General features: G+C 38.1%; 1 protein-coding gene across 3 annotated transcripts in view; it reads right to left on the bottom strand.

The window, feature by feature from the left end:
- Nucleotides 1–10,567: 10,567 nt before the first annotated feature.
- The window catches only part of LOC139143806 (fibrillin-3-like), a 29,198-nt gene continuing 19,172 nt past the window's right edge, over nt 10,568–20,593 (bottom strand). For 2 of the 3 annotated variants that reach the window (XM_070714369.1, XM_070714370.1), the window contains exon 19: nt 18,119–18,792. Coding sequence is in view for 1 of the 3 variants with exons in the window: in XM_070714368.1 (XP_070570469.1) it covers nt 11,496–11,699; nt 12,783–12,832; nt 14,558–14,719; nt 14,929–18,792 (4,280 nt within the window). In the remaining 2 variants the exon portion in view is untranslated. Of the gene's footprint in view, nt 11,700–12,782; nt 12,833–14,557; nt 14,720–14,928; nt 18,793–20,593 lie in introns of those variants that run through there. The other variant, XM_070714368.1, reaches the window with a different exon arrangement.

Genomic DNA, 20,593 nt, shown 5'->3' on the forward strand with positions numbered 1-20,593 from the left:
CTATACGTAAGCCACAAACGAAATAACTTCGAATACGGAACACTTTTTCTCACATTCCTGGCTGCTGGGAGTGCGGGATCGAGAGTGTGGGATAAATCGATCCCACACTCTCAGAAACCGTCCCACACTCTGCAGTAAATATTACACGACCTCTGATTGGATGATAAGCAGTCTGTTTTGTTCCACTCCCAAAATGTTATCCAATGGCACGACGAGTAACACACGGACTAGAACTACAACGTAAGCAGGTCAAAGTACAGCGGCAGACGACAGAGTTGTCACGATTTTGATAATATTGTACGTGTCCAATATGAATTTAACGCATTTTGTGATCATGTGAGAAAAAGAATCTCACACACCAAGGACCTGGGATCAGATTTCTCACACTCGTGGGGATATTTGTCTCACACTCGCCTGCGGCTCGTGTGAGACAAAATATCCCCAACGAGTGTGAGAAATCTGATCCCAGGTCCTTGGGGTGTGAGATTCTATTATTCCCCTTTTGAGCTCGAAATCCTTCTAAATAGTCGATAGAAATCAACACTGAAAAGATTAGGTCATCCATTCATTATAAGGTAAATGATACCTTGCAACAGCCTCCGAACTGATATGAATAAAAACTTGCAGACGACAGGTTTGTTAACAAACAAAAATAGTACTGGGTCAAAATTGGTAAATACTTATTAACATAAAAAATGACATAATGTTTTTGGTATTGCACTGCCGTGCAAATAGCGGTAGTACGCGCGCGCTCCAGTGCAGGAAACCTGTGGTACATATGTAATAATATTCAAGCTAAGATTGTTAGAGTTTTAGGTATCCTTATGTTGTTATTTTTAAATTCGTCATTTTCGAAATATAAATTTGAACCTCATTCTCATAATATGGTATGAGGATTCTTTCTCTGAATGAGTTTCCATCCTTTTACAAAATGTGTGCGATCATTTTTCCACCTGTAAATATTCTTTGCTCCTGAACGTTATTTTATTCAGAATCTTTAAATTCAAATTAACCCTACTCGTTTCAAATTGTTTATACTATTAAATAGTTAACTGATATTTTATATGAATTACTAAAGATAGAAGTTCAATACTTACTTGACGTACGTACGATAATCCAATATACCAATCGCCCGTCTTCCCCTCTTCCTGCATGGCAATTTCTATCCCATTCTGGCTATGGAAATTGTTTAAGATTACCAAGTGCGATGACATTTCTATACAAGAATGTTTTGCTTCTTGCCATTTTTCACTTCCTTCACTGAAGAAGTAGCATGTGTCGTTTGTATCTGCCAATATCCAGTTATCTGAGCAACCTTCCCCCACAAAAAAAGATAATCAAAATTAACAAACAAAAAGGAAAATTACAGCAATTTACACGCAAAATACATCATACTATTACGATTATGAATGAGTAACAACAAATAATCTTCCCTCTGATTTTGCCTGTAGGGAGTAGATACTTAACGGCAATACAGGTTTGTCCGTATCAGGCAGGCATTACCTTAAGCCGCAGAATACGGTTGAGTTTGAGAAACTGTCTTTCTTGATTATTCATAGAGTGTTTCATATCTTTGGACCTGGCCAAAAACGTGAAAGGCATATATGGGAGGTTGGATTTGTCAACATACAAACTATTTTACATATGAGTTTTACGAGCGAGCTTGCTGAATTAAACATTTCAGACAGCATTCAACAGTCAGAAATATCTTCCCGGGGAAAGAGCGTTTACTAAAATATTCTATTCCCGATCGTATGATATGATGAAGGTGAGAATATATCACTCTGACACCAAACAACATATTAAGTATTGTGAGAAAGAAAACCACTTCAGACCATTCTTCCATTATCCATCACATCAGTGGTGATGTTCTTAGCAGAGGAGGATCTGAAAGAAGCCCGATAGATGGCTTGTATGAGATCTAACTGTTGAACGAAATCATTCCTATGAGAAGTCCTTGGCCATAGTGTAAATTCAGCTGCAAGGTTAAATTAGCCTCAATACTATAGAAAGCCCTGTCACTGAAATGCGTTATGTTGTAGATATACGTGCGCTCTCCGTGATGATCTTTTCGAGTTTGACTTAATCTTGAAGTTGCAAACCTGTAAACCTATAACTGACTAATAACTTGCCACGAACGTGTACATATCTTCAGGAGACGTGCTCTATTTGTGTTCCAAGCTGTTCGTTTGAGCTATGACTAATCTTGTCGCCAGAAGCATGATGCAAATTACAACACAGTCTATGGCGCTGTGAAAAGTCAAAGATAAAGTTAAGAACTGCAAATATTTTTAATCTATGCACCAAATCTACCCCTGGTAAATGGAAAATTCTGATAGCCTGCATGTTTTTACAGAATAATTCCAAATAGGATGAATGGTTTTCACAAGAGGCTCCTCATTCTTTGTTCATGTTTCAAGTGTGTTCAAGGTGACAGGAAATCGTTTGATTTGCTTGTCATCGAGGGCGCTGAATGCCCTTCCACATTGAGGCTCTCTTATGGTTTTAAAATGTGCAAGTTTACCGAACAGTTTGTCAATTGATAAGATCGACCATTGTCACACATCATTAATAAGTTGCTCTATTTAAAAAAGAGGGATTTCATCATCGAATTTTATATTGAAATCACTGTTATGCGGTTTATCAATTTTTTCGCTTAATTCTGTAAAATAGTATTTCTGAATAAAACATAATTTGACAATTTTTTTTAATTCATCAGTTGTCAAATAGAAAATAGTTCTGGTTCACTTTCAGTCAAGTGATGAGTATGCGGCCCGCGACGTCATCAATGGGTTACCATCGAATCATATGGAGCGAGCAAAGGTCGATATATGAGGCATGTAATAATGCTTCATGTCATTGTCAAATACTGCATTGTCAATGATATCTGGCCTTTCAAGCTCCGGCAACTGCATTCCTCATTGTTCCGTTGGGTTATGTCCTGCCTAGCTATCTGTAATTATATTAATTTAGATTATGACATCCTCTTGGTATGTTCTATGCGTCAGGAAAGACTGCATTACTTGCATGGTACCTGAAACCTGGGTCCTTGCCAACTCGGGTGACAAACAGAAGACTTTTAATCCCCAAGGTGTGAATGTTCCATTGCTGTTTATCTTATCCAGCTGGTGCCATTGTAGGGAAGGCAGGTCTGTGAAATTGATTCTATGATAATTAAGTAGGGAAGTAGGGTATTCCGAAGTTAATGGAGCTTTCCCGTGATGTTACCCCAAAACATTTATTTTTCTGCTACAATATATGATTTCGTCAGCTGTGCCATTAAACACTTTGCACGGGCAATATACGCAAGTCCGATGGATGCGCAGGTGGGATGCACACAGACTGATCAGCCGCAGCATTACTTTACCAACAGGTTGTACTATGAAAAATCGCTTCTTGTCCGCCTTTTGTTTAGTTTGTGTTAGTTGAATATTTTAATTTTTACCTACGATTAAAGGTAAACATACTCGAATGCATCCCATTCCCTAAGGAAAGTGCCAAACCTAGAGTGCTAATTGGACCCAGTCGGGCGGCACTTGCCTAAGTAGATCGTACATGACGAGCTCAGGTCCCATTGTTTCCAACAGTGTGCGGTGATATTTTGCAGGTTTTAAAGTAAACATAAAATGTTCATACATGTTAAATTATAGAGTTAACGATGATGTTGCAAATATGCACATAACAAGTGCAATGTTGAAGTAGTTCCCCTGGAGAAGTTCAGTACCGACTAACTTTAAGTAGGAAAGAAGGCAAAGGGGGATTGATTGAAAATCTTTTGGCTGGTCAATGGGGTGTGCAAAATGTTCTCTTATGACTTTCAAATTTGCAAGTTGACAGAACCGTTTGTCAATTGAGAGGTACGACCATTGTCACACATCATTAGTAAGTTGTTCTAATTACATACTGCTACTTAAGCAAAACAATTGACATTCTATCAAAAAAACGGAAACAAAATATTCACGATTTTTATCAAAACGATTAACTGCAGTAGAGTTATCCTCCTTACGCTCGATGTAGACATCATGCTTACGCTCAATGTAGTGACATCACAATTCATGTCATCGGGAAATATCGCATTGTTATTAATGTATGGCCTTTCAAGCTCTAACGACAACATACATCATTCTTCTATAGGGTTACGCCTAGTCAAACACATACTGTACCACCTACACACTGGACTAAATATCTGATATTCACCGAATATAAGAACGCGCAGATATCAGTCAAATGTTTTTGGATAAAAAAGGCTCAATGGTCAGCTCAGAATTTTAATCATCAGTGTTTATCGATACTGCACTGTTGAAAGGCAATATAAAAACACTCTTTAGGATGCAATGAAGTGCAATGATATACAAAGTCACCGAATCGAATGCTTTATAACAAGTCTCCGATTGGAGAGATAATATGCAAAACGTGTGCAATGAATGCATCGAGTTAAAAAAAGGAGCCTTAATTCTCGTTTCTCGCGTTGCTTGGTTCTCCTTAAAGTCTAAAACTCAGTGAATGTTCATCTTTTAAATGTAATACCGTTATTGAACAGATTGATGAACTTTATAAACATAACATTTACTACCTAAGTAGATCATAGATTATGAGCTCAGGTTCCATTCTTTGTAAAACCTGTAATGTTTACCTTCATTTCTAGTTTTGCTTGTAATTGTACAGAGAGCACTAATATTGTTTGTCGAGAAACTTATAATAGCCTAAACATCAATATTATATATATATAGCAAGTTTGGTAGCGGGAAAATATTTCATAACTAGCCCTTAGACTACCATGAGGGTAAATTAGTATTTTGGGTGAATTCCAATATCATATTAGTTATTCCCGTCTGCTCTTCCAAACACCCTCCAAAAATCAAATTTCTTATGCACACGATCATATATGAATGCAGAGTTATAGCTTGTTATGTAGAGGATTGTCGATAGTTTGCACTATAGTTCAAATGTATTGTGATTGGACAGTTTTGAGTGAAGCACTATATCGGCCAAATCTTTCCTTCGTACAGTTGCGATATTTGCGAAAAAATGATGACCCTCCCCAAAAGACATTCGTGAAATTTCATGACCCTTCAAAACTGCTTGCACAAAAACGGCGACAATACCCAAAAAACCGGCCCTAACCCCCCAAGTAATTTTTGTCCAGTCCCTCATTAATTAATCCAAAACACGTATGAGCACTTTTCCACCATTAGCCACAACCGTTTTGGACGGTAAGAAGGAGTACTTCGTGACTGAATGGTAAGAACAATCATCATCACAATGGATGTTTCTGATATTATATTATAATACCGCTGATAATTCAGAGATTGTGTGAATTTTAATGTTGCTGATCCTGATACGTAAATTGAGCAGAAAATCACCATGCGAGTATTACTTGACACGAGGATATTATAAGATATGGATGATAAAAACGTTTTTTGCATAGAAATTAATCTGTGTTGGTAGCTGATTACTGTCAAGTAAAAAGCGTTGTCAACGTTCTGCAAGTTTTTATAGTCGCACGAAGATTGGCTTCCCAGTCGACTCTTTTCTTCTGAACTATACCTTTCAAACTGTATCGAAGGAGTAAAGGCTCCACTTAGGTTCACAATATACAGCAGAAGAGGCTATTTTACATTTTCTATTGCTATTTACGAGTCAAATATGGAAATGTTTGGATAAGGAATAATTTTCAGTGACAGACATGTAACGAACTGCTCAAACAGTAAACTCGCATCGCGATCTTCTACCAAATTCATCCTCCAGGCGTTTCACGGCAACCGACGATGCGAAATGACCATCCGTTGTACCTTCTTCAAAATGTAAACTGGGATTAATCTTATACTTAGTCAAGCTTGAATCTACCAACAGGTGTTCATAGAATAGGGTTTTTCATCGAAAAGCAAGCATAAGGCGCAATCTTTGAAGTGTTTCGCGTAATGGCGTCGCCATGACATTGATCCTAGTATCCGGACTCTGCTTTTTAATGATTTTATAACGTTAATTTCTTGTCAAGACATAGTTTAAATTTTCGGTGGATGTCAATTAATGCTAAAGGGAGCGTTTTTATAATTTTGTAAACTCATAATATAATGTACATAATGTACGGATGATGTGTTGTTATTGGTCAACCAAAGAGAGTATTTTTACTCTCTATACCACAAAAAGTAGCGATCAACTCTACAGATTGTGCTTCACGTCAGTGAATTTCAGTACAACAGACGAAACCGTAGGCTACTGTAGCTTTGCTAATGTTGCATTGTATATCGTATTTATTCTGATTTATCATATCAGCATGACGTGAAATCGATATGTTACTGACAGGTAAACTAGCCCTACTGTAAGACCATATTCTCAACAGATATATTATTATGAAAGGAACGATTTATTAGGCACCAGCATTTAAACACATTACATGGGCAATTCGCTCCTATACAGATTTTAATTTAATGGGTACAGTTACAACTCTGTCAACACTGCTTCATCAACTCTCTGAGGTTTTGCACTTATTTTTGTTCGAGGGCAAAGACAACTTACGGCTGTTTGCAGCGCAGAGGGATGATGAACGCCTTGTTTTGTTTTCGACATGTCTTAACGGCGAGTGGAGCAAGGTAAATTCGTTCAAATTGAATAGCCTTAAACCTTCTTCATTGACGAAGTTCAAAACGTGTTTTCAGCTCAGAGTTGACAGTTGGTCTTTAGATGCAACACCAAATTTGCGAACGTTGGCCAGATTTTGCTCGGAGTTGTTCATCATGGGCTAAAATTTACAGTTGTTAAAAGAACATATGAATCCTTACATCAATATTTAGAATAGAATCCTCAAACTTACCGTAGTGTTGCAATTTTGACGAGTGAACCAGCATAAACACGCAATATGAAATCCGGATGATATTCATCGTGGGTACGAGTCGGTTACTAAGTTCGAATACGTGCAGCGCGAAGGTCTCACGGTAAGTAAAATGGAAGGCGTGGCTTACACAACTACATGACAGTCTGTCTGCATTATTAATGATATGAGTAATCAACTTAATTAGTTATCTCGATGAACGATCGTAAAATGCCACCTCAATTCCAATTTAATGACAATCGCATATAACCTTTTATCAAGTGTTGAATAGAGTTATATAAGTTTTTCTGCGGCGGCCTTACTTGTGACGTTTATCATCACTTTCCTTCTTCCTTTAACAATTCAATCTGCTCTGTACAATGCGATAGCGGAAGCATGATACATTTAGAATCTAACATGTGATCTGATGTACGGGCCATCATTGTTATGACTGCATTCAGACGGCCTGCAATCAATAATTTAAAATGAATAACCTATTCAATTAATTTAACGATTTCATATGCTCTATACCTCCTAAAATATTTTTCTGAGACAATATATGGTTGCGTCAATTGTATCAAAAGACAAGTTTTGCCGAATGAGCCGGGGAAATTTAAGCAGGATGCGCAGGTAGATGCACATAAACTCATCTGCTGCAACTGTACAAACAGGTTGCGCTGAAGTGTGAAATTTCATGGACTCGCTTTTTGTCCGCCTTTAATTTAAAGGTAAAGGCGGTCGAACGTATCTCATTTTCAAAGAAAATTGCCAAGCCTCCGTGCTAATTAGACCCAGTCGGGCGGCACTTGCCGAATATCGTCGAATATCGTCTCATAGTACGCAACAAATTAGGGTGTGGTCTGATGACTTTAAAAGTAAACATAAAATTCTCACAAAAATAGAGAATACACGACGGTGCTGCAAATATGCTCATAACAAGTGCGACGTTGAAATAATTCAGACTTGACCTACTTGAACAAGACCAAAAGCAGGAGGGTAAATCTGTTGCTACTGTAATAAATTGCTAAAAAGTATAATGCATGTACATCGATATATGGAAGCAGCATGGGGCATTTTAAAGCTCAGACCACAGGTAAAATAGGCCCCTTTTTAATAAGTTTACAGTGACGCGTCAAAAATATCTGCCGCTATTAATTCTGGCAAAAGCATACTTGTATCAATGAACTCGTCCTCCGGAGATGAGGTCATGATTGGTTAATTGAATGTGAAAACAGCTTTTTTCGACCTTTGGCAACAAGCTTAACAGCCGGAAGCACTTGTCATGAAACAATATGCGCCATAAATTGGTGTTGAGATGATGAGAATAATATATGTGTAAGTCTACCGAAAATGATAGCATTCCGCCAAGAATCTGGCATCTGGTTATAGTTATAGTAAAATTTTAGATTTCTACACGATGTGTTATGGCACAGACTTGCCAGTCGTGATGTACGTAACACATTCAACAAAAGGTGTACGATTGCGCTCCCCTTAATGAACAGAGTCACAACAGAACGGTACAAATACACCATTATCTTCTCTGTTAATATTTAACCACTTCTCCTCACAATATTGTCAACATTTTCCCAACGATTAAGGCACATAAAACTGTAAATACGGGGCCTCTTATCGTGCAACAATCCTTGGATATTGCTGATTTTAAGAAGGTGTGTTGTTTTCTCCCGACGCAAACAGTGTAAGAACAAAGCGCCTACCCATGGATGTTGTTGATTTTAAAACGATGTGTCATTTCCTCACAATGCAAACAATGCAAGAACAAAGCGACTTTCAATATCTCATTTTCCCTGATACATGCATGTGTTTACATTGCCCGCTAAAAGCATTAATTTCAGGGTTTTCTTAGCTCCGCAGTCAGCACAGGCGGCCAAGATACCATTGATAAGCTTATAATTGAGTTTTTCTCACTGTTTCTCTATCATTTTCTCTCCTTTTCTCATCACAGTCCCTCTATGGATAGAGCGACTGTGTCTTCATCGTCTGACTGATCGGAATCAATAAAATAAATGGTTATATTACCTAACCTAGCCTCTTGACTCTTTATTTGACACCCCATTACAAGGACGTTTATCTCTCATATACACATCTTTTAATTAATTAGTCAACACAACCAATTATGCTAATCCCTTGACTTATCAAGGGTTAGTCAACATAAGTAATGTAATGAAAAAGTTTTAGTAACTTTTCCTATCTTTCGCAATATTGACCAACCCATAAGTCCACTCAAATTGTGCGCAAATATGGAAATTTGTATGTTTCAGGCAATGTTTGTCATGTTTGGTCAAAAACTTTGTTTCACCAAACCGCTTGTCTGACAGCTGTGATATTTGGTACAAAGATTCATAGGGATGAGAAAATGTGATATATTCAAATTATGAGAAATCTACACATTTTTAATATTAAGGCATTTATTGCCAGTTTTGTTCAAAAAATTTGTTTCTCAAAAACTGCTCATCTTATAGCTTTGGTTGACATGTTCTTAGGGATAATCTTAATGACACATGTTCAAATTATGATGAAATCTTCAATTGTGTATTTTTGCAGCTATTTTTGCAATATTTTGTCAGGCCACTGAAATGAGCTATTAAAGATTTCCACCTTCTTTATCAACATGTGTCAAAAACAGTTAATTCTCCACATAACATAGCGCAACTATGTATCGGCCGCTAGGTCGCTTGTAATATTAAAGAGCTACGTGTTCAAGATTATCTGTCAGAGCATCACAATACTGGGGATTGATATGATATTGCGCATGTGCAGTTTCAGTGAACAGCAAACTATCCATGGTCGAAATCGAACAGCAATCAAACATTTTTACGTTTCTAAAGACAGTACCCTCGAGGACGCCGAATTTTTTTTGCGAATGCCTTCCTTTACATTATAAAATGAGAGCCGGTATTTGATAGCGGATGTAAGACTTCTCTTCGCACAAATTAGCAAGTTTGCGGTAAATACTGAGCGGGGCGAGGTCATCAATGACGCTAAATAGTATGCAAAGTGATTATTCAATCTCCTGGATGAGCGTCTCATATCCGCTACTAAATACTGTTATACTATACTAAATGCCGGGCGCAATGTTTGAAACACTGATATAATGACGAAATGTTAAAAGTTGGATAAGGGTGTAATTTCAAACAATGTCTTTCGAGACGATACATTATTGGCCAATTACCCCTCTTCAAATATCTTAAGTGTTACCAGTGATAAAAGCGATGGTAACGGGTAAACGTCTCTCTGTCGCTATACATACGTAACTGCATGGACAAGGTTTCCTAGCAGGTTTCATTGAGCAGTTCAAAGGTAAATACATCAAAACTGATCAAAGGCTATGAGTGTTCAAGTGTCCGAATTTCGATACCATGCTGAGACAATTTCCATCATGCTGCAGCAATGAAATTCTTAAATATTCATATTCGGTTTGTTACTCATCATTGTACACATACTGTGTCTATCAATATGATTGAGAGAAGTCAAGAGTTGATTTGCATAACCGGGAGACTCGGTTCTAACTTTAAAACTATCGTATCGTCATGTGGAGGAAAGCACGCAAGCCTAAATCTGAGAGACGTAACCATTCTAATGAATTTAAGCGGTCCAAATGTCATCGCAATTAGATTTGTAAATGCTTGAGATATTGTATAAACAAAACGCACGTCCTCATGCCCTAACACAAAGACATCTTTCAAACATGAAAGTACGTCCATGTGTCGATAAATGGTTGAAAAAGACTCAGCTGCATAAGGGTTCATTGATTTATTATTGTTTTATATCTCTTATGGCAATTTCAAAAAATCTAAAAGCAAATAAACAAAAACAAAACGACCGGTTGTATTAGTTTCAGTGTTCCAATTGACATTTCATGATAAGTAGAAAAATCCATTGGTAGATGCCTGAAAAACTAAAGCTTTTGCTTAAACTTTTGAAAGGAAACTTAAAAGCATAGTTATTTCAGATCAAGAATGGAAATCAGGGACTAATCATGCAAATTTGTAACCGGACAAAGAAATTATCCGACTTTGTCGGTATTTGGAATTCAAAACTGCCGCAATCTCCACGATAAACCTATGAGGAAATTTAAATTTTCTATCTTTATACAACTTAGAAAGTGGAAAATTTACTCCTAGAGCTTCAAAGTAAACCCCGCAAGCTGTAGGTCAGAAATGTTTTGGAATAATTTAACAGTCTAAATATATATCGCAAGGGTACATTCTTGCTCAAAGCATTTTTTTTCATATGACAATAAATGATGTAATATCATGTATACTGAATATTTTTGTGTATACTTTTTTGCCGAACTATTTTTTGTGCAATCGAGACGACCCAAACGTTCTTTTCCTTCTTCGGGATAATAATACAATCAAAAGGTGGTATTTTATTATTTGTTTAGATCTGTAGCTAACGCTGTGTTGCTGTGTTCAGAAGCACAGCAGAAGCTTCAGAATCACCTCTTATTGTGTACCTGTTATTTAGTCTAAATTGTAGACTATACAACAAATAAAATTACTATTCATTCACAAACAAATATTAAACTAACATCTAACTAAACAAGCTAAGATACGAACTGATGAGACTGGGGAATAATTACTCATTAAATCGTTAATTAGATTAAAATATTTGACAAGTACAGTAAAAAAACAATTCAACCGATGGCAGAGCTTTAGAAAATTCAAACAATAGTAAATTCTTTCTGCTGTTGCACTAGGATAAGGCGTATCAGCAAGAAATCTGTCATTTTGTGAGCAGCAATTACTGGTGGAAGCTCAGGCCGGTGCACCGTTTCTACATCCATGTTAAACATCTGACACATGTTGAGAAGCCACAGGTGGTCTTCCATGGTTGCAAGAATCACTTGCCCAGCATATGTCGGTTCCTGTATAAAATGGTAAATTGTAGAAAGGGATACGTTATCATTCACACATCCTGCCAATACGCCATTTCTGATATTCCTATTAGATCATACATCTTATCATATAAACTCTACCACAGAATATACAAGGGCCATAAACTCGCATATTAAGATTTCGCAATGTAAAAGGGACAGGTGCAATATTTCGGATCTGTTGCCTTACTCTCTTGTCATGTAAAAACAAAGACATGTATAAAATGACAGCGGACGGGAGGCTTAAATATTTGGCTAAGAATTTGTGTAGATTACTGACAATTTCAATTGACTTCAGTTCTCTTAATAAATGTTCTGAAAACCTCTTGCCTGCCCAATTATTAATATTTTCGCTTAGCTCTCAATTGCTCAGTGGTGACATACTATGTAGTTGTTTGTTCATTTTTCAATGTTGATCTAAGAACTCAATTCCCCTCCCCATTCTTCTTGAAGTTACTGGTTCTTTGACAAGATCTCATTCAGATTTGTTCAAACTGTTACAATATTATATAAATTCTGCACTTTTGTGCTATTTCAGGTTTAACTAACTCCAGAATTCTTGTGGCAAAGTACTGTGATATTTTGCTTGTAGTTCCCAAGGAAAAGCAAATTACGGCGGCAAAATCAGCGTTATCCCTTGTGACTCTTTTGGTCAACTTTTGGTTAGAAACTTTTCGAAAGCTTCTTTTTTACCTTTTGTAAAAACTTACTTCCACTGGGTCGGTGTTTGTTTTTTGGGGGTTTTTTTATCTTTTATTTTTGTTTTGTTTTTTTACACATGCAATTCAGAATGACTTTGAAGGATAATTACCATGGTGATCAATTTGCCAGAATAAAATCTTGCATTCATCTTGGATAAAATCGGCATATATCTTACTTTCGAGATTGAATCTGATATATTTAACAGGCTAGTGTCTGTAATAAGTTTTTATTGTCAGTTTGAAATATTACGTGACTCATAGTTCACACGTATTTCTGTGATGTGTATGTGGCGGGCAAGGGAGGAATGTTACCTCTACCCGTTTGACAGCTGAAATATGCGTGTAATACGCTTGTATTATGAAGTTTGCTCACCTGGCTTTCTGCTGTGTTTATTACACTCGGTTTAAGGATTGGTGATATATCTGTAAAAAAGGACAAGACATAACTTCTTCAATCGCATCATTTAAAATCCATGAACTTAAATCTATCGATGTATCTTTTTCAAACAATTAAAGCCGTCGATCTCAATTCTTGGTTCTCGCATAAGTTCTTGTTGCAGTGAAAACCATCTGAGAACGAGTGACATGCTTGATCTAAATGTGTCGCGCGTGTATAATTCCTCTGAGAACTTGTTTCTGGCTTTGCCAAAGTAGTGCCACTTAACTAAGGAATGTATATTGACCCGTAATAAAACGCACACCTGGGAGTATACTGCCTGGTACACTTTAGATTTAGGCAATATTATAACATTTAATTGCTATGCCGCCACATGTCAAATTATATAGCAGATGAGTCAGAGTCAAGCTGTGCTCTTGTCTTTGCCTTACATTTCTTGACGGCATTTGCGCCCTCCCCCTCCAAAAAAAACGTTCAAGTTAACATTGAAAAGGGACAAATTATTTAACCAATGGTCGAATAATTTTAACCATTAAGTTTCATTTTCCTCCAGGAGACTACAAAGTCACACACATTAATCAGTTCCTACCGGCTGACAGTATTCACTGCCATATCTAAATAATTATGAAAAAGCCTCAGAAACGACAGTATTATCCGTCAGTTGTTTGCCGCAAATTAACTGCAAATACTAGTCCTGTAGTAAAATTTGAAACATCTTTACAAACCAATTACACATATAAGATGCCGTTCGGATCAAATTCATATTGTACTAGCCCTTTGCTTACCTTCGACAGTTTTTAATTATCAGTTTAATCAATTTGCGATGAGGTTGACATTCAACCTACAGTTTTAAGTGGATGACTTCGCATACATGTATGTGTTATGTCCAGACAGCCATCAAAATACTCTACCCCATGATTAAACCGACCTCATGGGAGGTGTGAAGTTGGTTTAATTATGAGGCTTATTTGCTCTCTAGGCCTAAAACAAACATGTTTGCGAAGTCATCAACAAAAAAATTGGATTACTTCGCATACGTGTTGTGTAAGGTCAACAGGGGAATCAAAATACTATAGGGTGCCTTTGGGCGTACCGTTCTCAACATGAGAGTGATGATCGGAAATGCCGAGCGCGCTCGAATCTGTTCGGTATATTTTAGGAAAAGGCCGATCTTTGTTCCGAGAATGGAGAATACAATGCTTGTCTGATCTGGGAGCAGACGAGAACAAGATGGCGGAAATCAGCCGCGCCGAAATGGAAATGTTAGTATGATGACGATATTGAATGAAAAGCTTGTCTTGATACATGTCCAAATAAGAGACTTATTATTTTTACTTTGAGCTTTCGCTCATGTGATATTTTTTGACTGTTGTCGAGAATCTTCGAGAGTAAAATGTTATACAATACTGCAATGACTTCAACGTAATATTGTGTATTTGTGGTAAGTCTGTGTAAACGATAATTAAAATATTGCGCTAACACTAGTAAATAGGACCTCCTTCGTGATAGTCGCCTGTCGTCATCACTGTCGAATATGGATGTACAAAGTTCTGCCTAAGCTAGGCTGTGTCGTTTGTTGGTACAAGAACAGCCATCGGAAGCTTACCCTAGTCAGAAGTTCTCCTGACTGGAACGGTACTCTCAAACGCACCCATATGCACCATGATCAAACTAACCCCACGCGTCCTATGAAATCCGATACAACCGCGCAAAAGTGTCTTGTTCATTAAGTAAATTGGTTAAGTACTCACCTTTGTCGACATCACCTGATCCTGTCGGAATTGATGTCAGACCACAGGGGAATGGAATACAGGAGGAGCTGCACATGCTCGGTTGATAGGAACCAAATGGGCAAGGTAGACAAGTCGAAGAACTGACTGCAGCAGGTCTGTACTGTCCGGGGCCACAACAAACTATTCGTACCAATGAAATGAAGAAGATGCAGTTAACCACTACCACATGATAATTTTAGGATGTACAAAGTGTCAGATGAAAAATGTGAGGGCAGGTTTATTTTTCTTTTATTGCTCGTTATACTGATATCAATTAATATCAGTGCGGCTCGAGTACTGCTGTAACCATATACTCAAAAATGATTGCTATTTACAAGAATGAAACTTACCGCAGAGGAAGTTCTTTGTTTCGTGAACTCGATAACCAGCAGGGCATCTACCTGACGGCGCAGTTAAGTTCATAGTCCCACTCTTAAAACTGGCACTGCAGCCATCTTCTCCGAACAGCACTCTTTCTTGGAATGATGCTTCTTGTAAAATGGTACCGAGTAGTGACAGATCCTCTTTGCCGCTTCTGTAAAAAGACTCAATTCGTTCGTAGGAATTGTCGGCTGTAGAAGTGTTGGTAATGTTAGCAGCTATAATGCTTACACCAACTTCACCATGGATACCATCTCCCTGCGCAATATTTGTTACTCTCCAGTCAAGAAACCTATCAACACCAATGCCAAGAATATTTTGAAGTTCGCTACTTATTGTTTCTTTGAGATTATTGACAAATTCAGTGCTTCCTCGTGTGATTGTGTAACATCTTGTGATATTCATCTTGTGGTCTTCATATAGTACGCCATCATAGAATTCAAACGAGACCGTCAATTCAGGCACAGCAGCTGATGTTCCCACGATCGTTACTTTAATTTCCTTTGACGTATCCTTGCCAACAATGTTTGAGGCTTCACAGGTATACGAACCCGTTTGACTCACATGAGGTTTAACAAGGACTAAAGAGCCATCGTCAACATCAAGAGACGTGTTAGTAGACATCGTGGAGGTGAAGAACCACTGAGTGGATGGTAGAGGCCATCCTGTGCTATTGCAAGTCAAGACAACCGGTGGCTCCTCACCTTCCAGTACCAGTTTACTCTCTGACACATTTGTTATCACAGGAGCTGTGTGAACATCAACATATACCTCCACGGATGTCATATTAGCAACATGGTTGCCTGCCTGACAGAGATACCATCCTCTAGAAGATTCAGACACAGAACTGAGATATAGATCTCCCGTCACAGCCGGTGCGGAAATTAGGTGTCCGTCTTTATACCATGTGTATGAAGCCGGGGGATCCGCTGCTGCTTTGCAAAACAAAGTTATGTTATTATTTTCCACTGTCGTCAGATTTGATGGTTGAAGCGTGATGGACGGTGGAGTCGCACAGAATATTTTCATATCTCTTGACTCCTGCAGAAGATCCAAGACCCCAGCTGCCACAGCTTCGGCATCTGCTATCCGTAGACTATCGTTCCTTAAAACTGCGAAAAATTGCTGCTTTGCATCAGTTATCAAGGATCTCATTGCCGTGGTGTTTGGCAGATCAACATTCTCATACAGACCGTATATTTCATCAAATGTATAAAAAAGGCAATCTTCGAACGAGGCGCATTCGTCGTCTGCAAACACCTCAGTCGTGTAGTTCATCATCACTTGTTTCCATGGAGTAATGATGTGGTAGTCAGACGCGGCAGTGATTTCATCCAAAGTGATGTCCTTTACAGTGAAAAGGGCGTTAATAGATTCGTTAACAACCAGGTTTTCGGTGACATTCAAATCCATAACCGCCAGTGCAATATCTTGTTCTGTTAGATTGTAATTAAAGAATGCTTCAGTCATGTTGATACCAGTGTTGTTCTTCTCAATGTGTGTAATGTTGTATATCATATCATCGATACCGTTCAGCGCATCTGTTGCATTTCCCATTCCCGCGTTGGAATCAAACGCTATGTCGTAAAGGACTGTCATTGCTTCGATCAAGTAGTCGGCCAATTCTTCAAATCTGCTACACTTTTCGTCAAACATTCTTATCCTGAATTCCATTTCTTTGTCCTCGGAAACGACACTACTTCGATTACCGTCTTCAAATACGTCATTGAAGGGCACCTTTATATGTATAGTATCATTGTTGGAATTGCTCTCATTGTAGCTGTTACTGGTGTCATCAGGCCCACCTTCTATGGCACGCCTTCCTCGGATTGGGATCAGAGAGTAAGCGATGTTCTTTATGATAGCCGCAGCTGCGTTCGAGATGCTTTCTGGATAATTTTTAAAATTTATCATCACTGATAGTTCCCTCGACCCAAGCCGGAAAAAATCAACTTCCATGTAAACTTCAAATAAGAATACGTCAAATGTGGACACTTCGAGTTCAAACCAGGAACGCTTGACGTCAACAACGGCCCCTCGACCATGTCGCACGATAAAATTGAATACTTCGAGTCCACCGGCAACTAGGCGTGTAGTGGTTTCCATGGCAAGTTGAGCGCCTCTGGAAGCTTCTTGCATTGCTGTAAATGACCCTTTAGCTAAATCGAAGCCAACCTCTGCCGCTTCAAGCACAACTCGTGATTTGTCAACTACAACTTGCGCACCTTGGACAAGAAGTTGCGCCTGATCGAATGTAACCATTGTGATACCAATGGCTTCTTCTGCTAATTTTAGAGCCGTAAATGCCACAGCCCGGAGACCAGCACAGATCACATTTGCAGCGATGCATACAAGGTTCGGAACTTTTACCATGCATTTGGTGAACCCGCAACATGGGTAACGAACTTTTACACCCAACACCTTTTTACTACAAAGTCGGCATTTTATCCCAGGAATGCAAAGCTTCTTGCAAGTTTTTATTCTGCAAAGTTTATCGACATCCCGCTGTTTTTCCCGCAGCCAGTCCCTTGCCTGCTCAACTTGCTCTTGCATGGATTCTAGCGAATTTTCCACCCGGCTGAGGGCATTCACTGCAGAATCAAACAAGACCTCAGCCTTTTCAACGTCCGCTTTCTTTTTATCCAGCCAAGACTTAGCATCATCCAATTTTGCATTGTAAATTTCAAAAATGTCCTTAGCCATATTCAATCTCTTATTTGCCATTTGCCCAAGGTATTCGCTAGCCCGTGTCATTTCTCTATTCATCGCCGCTGGGAACGATCGCAGGTCAAATTCACCGGAGACCGTCCACCACTGCTGTCGCCAGGGGACCGATACACTTGCCCTAGCATTCACAGAGGCATAAGACACTCCCCAAATTTTCCCCTCCGCTTCAAAAAAGATGAATTTCGGATTGATGAAGAGATTAGGTTCGGAACTTATCAGTCCGAGAATTTTAATACGGGCTAGAAAACGAAAGATGAAATCATGCCTCTCCAACGATAGGGCAAACTCATGTCCGACTTGCTCAATCGTGATTCCTGGGTATCTGTAGTAGACAGGTAACACCACCAATCCCCTTACTGCAGTCTCATCACCTAGATGCTGATACACATCACTAAATCTACTGCATTGTCCCAATTTAGATGATGCAACTAATTCAACTTCCACAAGACCAAACTTTAATCCAAAAATGTTCAACTCTGAAGCAAATCGAAGACCTACACCTGAAAGACCGTTTTTAAGGCGTAAAATATGATCGATGAAATTCTTAACAAGATCATCGATGCTCTGTTTTGCCCTATTAATATACCTATCAATGTAAAGCGTTAGATCAGACTCTAGGTTACGTGTCTGTGAGATTATCTGGGCTTTCAAGTCACCCCAGTCTGTTTGAATGTCATTCATTGATGTCGTGATTGGCGTGACTACATCAGGTATATCTTTCAGCGTTCCTGTCGAAAGACCTAGAATGGCATTGTCGATTTTGTCGTGTAGCTCATTTACTCGCGTTTCTAAGTCAGAGAGTCTTTCAGATATTGCCTCGTCTATCAGAGTAAGCGTTGATGTGGTGAAGTTTGTGATCAAATCGGCTAGTTGGCGTATGTCTGGTTTCAGTGCATTTAACAGTGGCGTGATCACTGCGTCACCTGATGGCGTGCTTCTTAAAGCGTCTGAGACGTCATAGTTCAGGAATGCTGACACGATTATATCTGTACGCGGTTGGAAAAGTTTGGCAAATAAAGAATGACCAAAAGGTTGTCTCGCGAACACCAGGTTAACAAACACTCCTGGTGGATCAGCAGATGCTCCACACCATTGTCTTCCAAATCCTGCAATTTGAAAATGTGTAAGTGTGTCAATAGCATGACTGTATAAGTCAATATGTGTGACGCTTAACAAAGATCACAGTATGAGATCGCTCGTTTACGTATAGTGCCACCAATAATATGAACGGATGATCCATATAATGTTAGAGTGTGCCTGAAGGACAGATATTCCATTTCTCAAACTTCATAATATATTTTTGCTCCATCACTTGTCAGGGGTTCATTTTGAAATATTTGGAGTAAATAAACTTTCCATCGGTTTATCTTGGTGAAAATCGAAAATTTAATTTCGCCTATGGAGGGATTGTGGCCATTTTGAATTCCGAGCGACGTAAATATTAGACATTTTTTATTTTAGCTCACGTGTGTAAACACGTGGGCTATTGTCATAGCGATGTCTGTCTGTCTGTCCGTGTGTGTGTGTGTGTGTTAGTGTGTGTGTGTGTGTGTGTCTGTCTGTCTGTCTGTTTACACGATAACTCAAAAACGCCTGAACGGATTCAAGTCAGATTTGGTACACAGGTACCATATGCTACTTGCAAGAACTGATTAGATTTTGGTTAGTGTGGCTTGCATATTAATGAAGTTATGCAATATCATTTTTTTCCTTACAATGGTTTCCCTATGGAGACGGTAATTACAGTGTAGACATACATCAATAAATACTGCACAAAATTTCATGAAACTTTGTCACAGATGACAATCTAAGAAATTATGATGATACTGTGAGTGTCATGTCAATTATCTTCTCATTTGCATATTTAATGAACTTTTGTTATTAGTGAGATAACTCTGAATTTCCTTCGTTAAACTCGATGATACTTGCAACAAATATTGATCTGATATATATCTAATTATACTTAGAAGCATTAGGAATGTCAAGTTGATAAATAGCTCATTTGCATATTTTATGAAGGTCTGTAATTAGTCATATAACTCCGTTATAACTTCACCAAATGTGATGAAATCAGCTGCAGATACTATTCCGACTGATATCTAACTGTAGTGTAAAGCATTTAGTAGTGTGAAATTAATTAAGGGTTTATTTGCATATTTAATGAACTTTGTAATTATGTATATAACTTTGAAATTACGGCACCCAAGTCAGTGAAATTAGGTACAGATATTGATTTGATAAATATCTAATTGTACTGAGAAGCATTTGGCAGTGTCAAGTTAACAAATCAGTAATTTGCATATTTTATGAAGTTTTGTAATTAGTGATATAACTCCAAAATAACTGCACCAAATGTGATGAAATCTGCTGCAGAGACTGATCCGACAGATATCTAATTGTGGTGTAGAGCATTTAGTTGTGTGAAGTTAATTAAGGGTTCATTTGCATATTTAATGAACTTTGTAATTAGTGATATTACTCCAAAATTACAGAGTTAAATTTCATGACACTTGCTACAGATGTTGATCTGATAAATATCCAATTGTACTGAGAAGCATTGAGCAGTGTCAAGTTAATAATTAGCTCATTTGCATATTTCATGAAGTCTTATAATTAGTCATATAACTCCGAAATAACTGCATCAAATGTGATGAAAACTGCTGCACATACTGATACGACAGATATCTAACTGTGTTGTAAAGCATTTAGTAGTGTGAAGTTAATTAAGGTTCATTTGCATATTTAATAAACTTTGTAATTAGATATATAACTCTGAAATTTCGGCACCAAACTTTTGTGAAACGTGCTACAGATATTGATTTGATAAATATTTGATTGTGCTATGAATCATTGAACAGTATAAAGTTAATTTAGGGTTTATTTTCATATTTAATTTAACTTTGTAAT

Source organism: Ptychodera flava, chromosome 11, assembly GCF_041260155.1.
Source record: "Ptychodera flava strain L36383 chromosome 11, AS_Pfla_20210202, whole genome shotgun sequence".
Lineage (NCBI taxonomy): Eukaryota > Metazoa > Hemichordata > Enteropneusta > Ptychoderidae > Ptychodera > Ptychodera flava.